This window comes from Sciurus carolinensis, chromosome 10 (genome assembly GCF_902686445.1).
Source record: "Sciurus carolinensis chromosome 10, mSciCar1.2, whole genome shotgun sequence".
Taxonomy (NCBI): domain Eukaryota; kingdom Metazoa; phylum Chordata; class Mammalia; order Rodentia; family Sciuridae; genus Sciurus; species Sciurus carolinensis.
In genome coordinates, this window is record NC_062222.1 from 19,888,406 (window position 1) to 19,896,922 (window position 8,517).

Sequence of the window (8,517 nt, forward strand, 5' to 3'; positions counted from 1 at the left end):
TAATTTGGTTTCTCTTTGGGGTTTTTGTACTTTGGATCAGCTGTTATTAAAATGTAATGTGAGCTATTACCAAAATTATATAAAGAGGTGCTAGGACTACAAAGTTTAAGAGCCATTCCTTTAGACCATTTGAAATTGTAAGCATAGGGTATATTTTACTGTCTCCTTACCACTGAATAAACAAACCTTACTATCTTCTTGTATTTCCTTGTCTTTGCTCCCTTCTGTCATATGAATGACAAAGTTAGGTGGTACAACCTCCCTTTGTTTCAGCTAAGGATATATTAGTGGTTTCTTTGTGCCAAACTTCTCTGAGATGCCAAACAGAGCTATATAAGACAAGTAAGAGACATATATAATTAACTGTAATATAATACATGCTGTAAAATAGCCTTATGAAGAAAGTATAATGAGAATATAGAGTAGTAATAACCCCCTAACTTTTCTTCTAGATTCTTTAACTGTTCGATATTTTTCTTGATTAAGAGAAATTTGGTTTTTATATTTGATAAAAAATAATTTGTTTATATAAGCCACCAATATTGTTAAATAGAATTGATATTTTAAGTGAAGTAGTGATATAATGATAGATATGTTCTCCTGCAGGCTCCATGAAGAAGAAAAGATCTTGAAAGTTCAATCCTCACACAAGTCTTCTGAAAGTCTGGGGTGCAGTGAAACTTCTTTACAGGAAGTAGCCAGTAAGGCAACTATACTGACAGAGACCCCTTGCACAAGTGACAGTGAGAAAACTTTAATAGAAAAAATGTTTGGAGGAAAACTACGGACTCACATATGTTGCTTGAACTGCAGGAGTACCTCACAAAAAGTGGAAGCCTTCACAGATCTTTCACTGGCCTTTTGTCCTTCCTCTGCTATGGAAGACTTGTCTTTCCAAGATCCAGCATCATTATCCAGTGCACAAGATGGTGGCCTAATGCAAGCCAGTGTATCTGGTCCTTCAGAAGAACCAGTAGTCTATAATCCAGCAACAGCTGCCTTTGTCTGTGACTCTGTTGTGAATGAAAGAACAATAGGCAGATCTCCTGATGGGTTTCACTATACCGAAAACACTTCTGTCCCTAATGAATCTTCCAAGATTCTTATCAATAAAGATGTACCTCAGAAACCAGGAGGTGAGACTACACCTTCAGTAACTGACTTACTAAATTATTTTTTGGCTCCAGAGATTCTTACTGGTGACAACCAATATTATTGTGAAAACTGTGCCTCTCTGCAGAATGCCGAGAAAACTATGCAAATCACGGAGGAACCCGAATACCTTATTCTTACTCTCCTGAGATTTTCCTATGATCAGAAGTATCATGTGAGAAGAAAGATTTTAGACAATGTGTCACTGCCACTGGTTTTGGAGTTGCCAGTTAAAAGAACTACTTCTTTCTCTTCATTGTCAGAAAGTTGGTCTGTAGATGTTGATTTCACTGATATTGGTGAGAACCTAGCTAAAAAATTAAAGCCTTCTGGAACTGAAGAAGCTTTCTGTCCAAAATTGGTCCCTTACCTATTAAGTTCTGTTGTGGTTCACTCTGGTATATCCTCTGAAAGTGGGCATTACTATTCTTATGCCAGAAACATCACAGGTGCAGAGTCTTCATACCAGATGTGCCACCAGCCTGAAACTCTCACATTAGCACCCTCCCAGAGTCATTTACTAGGCAGAGATAGTCCCAGTGCACTTATTGAACAGGATTTGGAAAGTAAGGAAATGTCAAAAGAATGGTTTTTATTTAATGACAGCAGAGTGACATTCACTTCATTTCAGTCAGTCCAGAAAATTACAAGTAGGTTTCCAAAAGATACCGCATATGTGCTTTTGTATAAGAAACAGAATGCCACTAATGGTTTAAGTGGTAATAATCCAACCAGTGGACTCTGGGTAAATGGAGACCCACCTCTACAGAAGGAACTTATGGATGCTATAACAAAGGACAATAAACTATATTTACAGGTAAGTTGGAAATATCTTTATTAGTTGTGGAAAATATTACACAATTGACAGGTGGTTAATTGAATGCCCAGATTTTGAAATCCAACTTGACTCATACATTTTCAAGGAATTCTGAAACTTGATTATGGATTTATATGAAATGAAATGAGCTCAACCTATGTAATTCAATTGTCATACTTTCTAATATTGTAAAATAGTTGTGAAAAGTGGCAATTAGATTCAACATAGAAGACCTCTTTTATTTTTATTTATGAAAGCTATATATTTAGTTAGAAAAGATGATTATAAAATCATGCCATATAGAAACATAAAATGGAAGTGTCTCCCCTCCTTCCTCTTCATCCCACCCTCAGTGGAAATGACTGCTGAATTTGGTGTTCATTCCTGCAAGTTCTTGGTGTAAATATTTTAAGATCCGTTTGTTGACATTCAGATGGACAAAATAAAGAATACTGAAAAGAAGAATATGTAAAGAAAGGATGTTTGTGTTTTTGAGCATCTGGGCGATAAAATCAATGAGATAATAGAACAATTAGTAAATAAAAGCTGTGGCATAAACTTATACGAGATGAATTTACTCATTTTAATAATTTTTTTCTAGGAGTTACTTAAAGTTAATGGTAATGCTGCAAGTATTTTTCATTGAACTTTCCAACTTTCTATTAAAGCAGGGGGCAATAGTAAATTGTAGGTGAAATTGTAGGAAAAGAAATTATAGGTGTATTAACTGGATAGTTCAAATGATTTGGGGTTAAAATTAGTAAATTTCTAAAACTTTTGTGTTTGAAAGTCACAAAACTGAAAGATACAAGCAGACTAAGAAAAAAAATGGACGTTATAGTACTGGTTTTTAGAGTTTTTTCAAGCACTTTCAAATTTCCTTTATAAAATACCCAAATAATGACACATTTTTAAAGGAGTACAGCAATGTTCTAAACACAAAAACAATTAACTTTACAGGAAAAAAAAATTTTGATGTTCAGAATGTTAGAATTGATTCAATAACTAAAGACTAACACTAGGTAATAGAAATAAAATATATTCTTTCATATTCTTCTTGCTTGTTACATATAAGCACTAGTTATTAATTATCATGATTCTTAAAGATTTGAGAGGTAGAGCAGAGAGTTAAGTTGAAATAGAAAATTTCAATAATACAAAATATAGACAAAATAAGGCCTGTGCAATCCTGACTTTTTGAAATTTGCAGAAGATTATTTGCATACCAGTGATTGGGTAGAATATTATATTCATCAAATGTTTGGAAAGACAAGAAACTACTCTAAATTTCTGTAATCAGAGTGCCAAGCACTGTTATAGCCATAACAACTACTGCATTGCCACCTAAATCTAAATGATTTTCCAATGTATCCATCCTACTGTCTTCCCCATTATATCCTGATTGTATAGTATTTGAGCAAGAGCAGTAATTCTTTTCATTCTTTTTTAATACTCTTCTGTTAAGTACAGAAAAAGTGTTATTTTGTGAATACAGTTTTTCAGTGTTGTACAGTTGTCCTAAACCCCATCTTAAGTCTCGGATTGGTGAGTTCCAAATTTTACAGTAAGGTATTTACTATATTTAGACTGACTATTAAAACTTCATTATCAAAATGCCTTTTCAAAGCAAATTATAATAATAAACACTAAACCCTTAAACACGAATTTAAATATAATTTAGATTGTAATTATTTACTCTTATATGCAGTGGTATAATTGATAAAGACTTGAATTGGAAGATTTCTCGTACCATTTAACCAAATCATGCTGGTATTTTAAGTTTGTGTTGAGAAGCTATATTGTTTATTCTGTTTTGCTGATAAGCATATCTAATAATTGCCAGTAATGGGAATGCCTGTGGTTAGATCTTATATACAGAAGTTTTCAGCTGTCAGTTTTTCAGTTTTGAACACATAGAGGATATATGTGTATTTTTGTTTTTGCACTTAGTTTTAAGGTATAAATTTATGCTCATTTCATTGCAAATAGTTCATATTATTTCATGCTTTATAATAGATGACTATGTCTAGAATACTGGGTATAAGAAATAACAATGTACCGATTTATAAAAAGTTATTAAAACTCAAATTAAAACTCAAATAGTAGAAGGATCTTCCTCTTTATATATTTCTTTCCCTTCAATCCAGCTTCCAGTGTGAGTATCTGTTGTTTTAGTGTCCCTTACAAAAACTATACCCTTGGTTAGGGTGCAGTAAGTTAAAGACTTCGAAAGTACCACCACCATTATAGAGTAGAAATTACCAGCCATCAGGCCCACATCAACCACAGGCAGAGCTTTTCTAGCTTTTGCTTGTTTTCTTTGTTTCTTTGAGGGAGGTGGTAGTTTAATTTCTTAAATTTATCAAAATATGTGTGGTTTAAAGAAAAATAAAAGAGGGTGAATTTAATGTCAATAGTTTCACTTAACTGATAGATCTAAATGTACTAGACTCTGTCCCAAAGCAGCAGTAACTTCTTTTTGTAACGACATTTATAGTCTGCTACTGAAATTAAAATTAATTTTAATATTTGCTATAAATTTGTGACATAACTTATATGCTGTGAGAATTATGATTTTTACATTGTACACAATGTCTCTTCTTTATTAAAAGAAATAAAATGACATTTTTCCTGCTTTAATCCATAAACTCATCTTCTGAAAACAGAATATTATACAAAAAAGAAACATTCTTGGGATGCTTTTATGTTTTGAAATCTGGATTTCATAGGTGTTAGAAGCAGTGGGGTTATTAGCTTAAAACAATGTCTAGGTTAAAAACAGTTGTATCTTTTAGAAGCAGAACTTCTGGAACTCTACCTTGCATATTCATTCAGCTGTTAACTCCTAGGGAACAAACGTATCTATGTATGAAACTATAGTTTCTTAGATACAGAGTTACAGTTTCATTGTTCATTTGGACTGCTTAATATAAACCTAGAGTACTGAGGATGTTGGTTTATTTATCTTTTTCTGATGTATGTTTGGCTTTTCTATCTGTAAAAATTTATGATTTTTTAATAATATAGATTGATTATCTGATATATCATCTGAAAAATACTATGTGGAAGCCAACAATTATAAATACTCTAAAAGACACAGTAGATGAAAAAAAAAAATGTTTTCAAAAATATTCTACAGGGCTGGGGAGTTAGCTCAGCTGGTAAGAGCGCTTGTCTCGCAAGTGCAAGGCCCTGAGTTTGATCCCCAGTACCAAAAAAAAAAATATTCTACAAATTAAGTTTTAAAAGCCCTATCATGTTAATTAGGCCATTGAGGACTTCCTATGGAAAGTTCCTTTTAGCCATAAAAGTATGTGAGTCTTGATCATTTTGTGTATTGGGAGTCACACAGCAGTCACTGTACTACAGAGAAATATGGTATCCATAACATGAAGGATGGATGTCAGGATAAGACTGATTTTTTTTCCCCCTCCATCATGAAAAATTGAACAACTCATAAAGAGGGGAGAGTAGTTAACTGAAAATTATAAAATAGGATTGCCTTGCCTCATAAAGAGGGGAGAGTAGTTAACTAAAAATTATAAAATAGGATTGCCTTGCCAGATCACAGAGTCTCAGGACTTTAAGTTGAAACATGGGTTATCTTATGGTTATTGCTAATGTTGGCTGGTTTTGAAAGTTCTTCAGGGTGGTTATGCTTACAAGCAAAGGGCTATGCCTTGCTAGCAGTGGCTTGTAGACCTTATTAGACCATTCCACTTGAAGGCAGTAGACCTTGTTCCAGAAAAATGGGCACATGCCAGCATGTTCTGTGTACTATTTGAAGGAGTTTGTGGGCCCATAGTTTTTACAATCCAGTTTCACACCTTGCAAAATGAATGTAATATTATTTACTCATATTATTCCTTTTGAATCCAGGTACCAAACAGTGTTTTGATAAAAGTTCTAATAATCTGGTAGCAAAAAGTTCTAAGTACTATTATAAGGAGATAGACTTCATTTTACTTATCAGTAGTTTTTGAAATCCATCTTAGTATTAAAAAGTAGCCTAAGGAAAGGGTAGAAAAAAAAATGCAAGGTGTTTCTTCTTAACTTTTTACTATAATCACCCACTTCCAAAATAGCCCCAGGTGATAAAGTATAGATTATCCACTTTAATAATCTTTGGATTCTATGTTTTATATAGAAGGAAAGAATTCTTCCTATTAAAGAGTGTTGCAGGGGCTGTAATATTTTCTGTAAAGAAGTTTTGTGTCTTAGGGGCTACAGTTTATTGTAAAGTGAGATCTTGAAAAGGAGTGTGTTTTAAGATGGGTCATTCTGTGGAGTTACATGAGGATTTTGCTCTCTTATTTGCTCCAAAGGTGATTATGTACTTCAGTAGGATTTGGTAAGGATTAATGTCAATATTTTTAGAATAATTGAGATTTGAAAGATGCTTATTAAGGCTTAAGGCAGCTTTAGAATATTTGTATGTGTGATATACCCATCCACTGTACTTAGCATTTTAATTTCATAAGAACTATTTTTAATTTTAGGAACAAGAGTTGAATGCCCGAGCCCGGGCACTACAAGCCGCATCTGCTTCCTGTTCATTTCGGCCCAATGGATTTGATGACAATGACCCACCAGGAAGCTGTGGACCAACTGGTGGAGGGGGTGGAGGAGGATTTAACACAGTTGGCAGACTCGTATTTTGATCCCGAGAGTGTCCAAAAATCACTTGATCACAAAATAGCTAATACCATGACTGTTAAAATGTCAGACTGTAACAAATATCATACCTATCTTTTATTTTTCTTTTCATTAGACCCTTGTACTTTAAGAAAACACACCCAGTGCTTGTTTTTATTTTGTTGACAATACATTTATTAACAAAATGCATCATGGGAAAAAATCTACCTCTTAAGATTCCATTTGCATTATGGTTAGTCATGCTTGACCAAAAATGTTCAGAGGAAACAATGTACCTGGTCCCTAATTAAGCTGCACTAAATTTGGTAGAAGCATTTAAGTGGTCTATCTTCGGTTCTACTGAACAAAAAGTATGTAATTCACTTAGCATTCTTTATATAAGAATTGAGTCTAGAAGTAAGAAATATTGTTTTAAAGAAAATCCTTTTTTTTTGTGTAGTTACCCAGTTATTAAATTCAAATCTTTGAAAATACTAGAGATGATCCTGTCTCTAATGAAGGCAATAACAAAATTTATCAAGCTATAGTATTTTTCAGGTTTCTGTTTAGTGCTATCTTCAGTATCACTGTATCTGCATTTCAATACAGATGTTTTAAAAAAGGATTATTTATACATATGTGCTGAATTGATTTTAAGAAAGGTGCATGATCCTGTAGAAGCAATGTTTTTACCTAAAAATTGCTAACTTTGTAGTATTTCTAATTGTTCAAGAATTTTAAACTTCTATTTCAGGGAGTATATCATCTGTGTATTTTGAAGGAGGTGAGTTCTGTATGTGCCTTGCAGTACTGTAATTCAAAAATAGGAATCTTTGGCTGCAGAAAAGTTTTTTTAAAAATGAAATGTTAGGAAGTAATTTTTGTGCTAACATTAAAATTGTAACTTTTTGAAAGGTATTAGATTTTTCCAGAAGCAAAATCTGATGGTTCTAAATCAGTAAGTATAATAGTAAATTTTTAACTCTTAGAAAAATTCAAAGGAAGTGAACTTAGTTAAGTAAAAAATCTTTTTTGATTTGTTACTTAATCCTCAAAACATTAAACATTGATAACATATTTTTGGAGTTGTAGAATTGGAATTTTTTGCTTGTTTGAGTCATGTTCTCCACAATTACCTCTATTTCTCAGTTTCAGATAAAATGTGAAAACGCCAGACCCTACCTTCACACATTATTTTTGGCGAGGAAACTGGAAGCTTGTCAGTTCTCCTGGGTTTTGATTATGTAGTATTCAAGAGTTACCCCAAATATCCTCCTTCCTGAAGGTTTTAACTTATCCATGGTTGTGCATTGTTCTAAAGATTGGTCTCATTTATTTTGAAAACATTTTGAGGAAATAAGGTTCTTTGGTGATTCAGGTTTATCTTTTTCCCAAGCTCTTGTGGCAGCAGTTTAAAACAACACCTCATCTTCATTCCACTACCTGCCCACTCCTAACCCGTTTCTAATTACCCAGAAGACTAAAAATGGATTAAAACTGGAAACGCTTTACAGAATTGATCAAGATTTGGCTTCTCTGTAAATGAATGAGCCAGAAAGATTTTCATCATGCTTTCCTGTGATTTTCTGAGTTACCCTATGTGTTAAGTTATCCACTGGCTGCATAATGATTTATAATAAGATTATAGCAATTTTAGCATTTATTGAAATTGATGAAGTCATTTAATGCTTGAATTAATATTGGGTTAAGATGCTCTAGAAACTTCTATAAAGTCAATAAGACTCACAGTTTTATCCATGAATATCAAGTATTTCCAGGATTTTTTTTTTTTTTTTTTTTTTGTCTTTTTTGTGGTACTGGAGACTGAACCCAGGGGCTCTCTACTGAGCTATATCCCCAACCTTTCTTTATTTTTTCTTTTGAGACAGAGTCTCACTAATTTACCGAAGCCA

The 8,517-nt window shown here is 33.1% G+C and overlaps 1 protein-coding gene across 1 annotated transcript in view; it reads left to right on the forward strand.

Annotated features, from left to right (window-relative positions):
- The window catches only part of Usp38 (ubiquitin specific peptidase 38), a 30,819-nt gene extending 22,610 nt beyond the window's left edge, over positions 1-8,209 (forward strand). Inside the window, exons 9-10 of the mRNA XM_047567142.1 lie at positions 607-1,969; positions 6,469-8,209. Of these exons, the coding sequence (XP_047423098.1) occupies positions 607-1,969; positions 6,469-6,630 (1,525 nt within the window). The 3' untranslated portion in view covers positions 6,631-8,209. The remainder of the gene's footprint in view (positions 1-606; positions 1,970-6,468) is intronic.
- Positions 8,210-8,517: the final 308 nt, after the last annotated feature.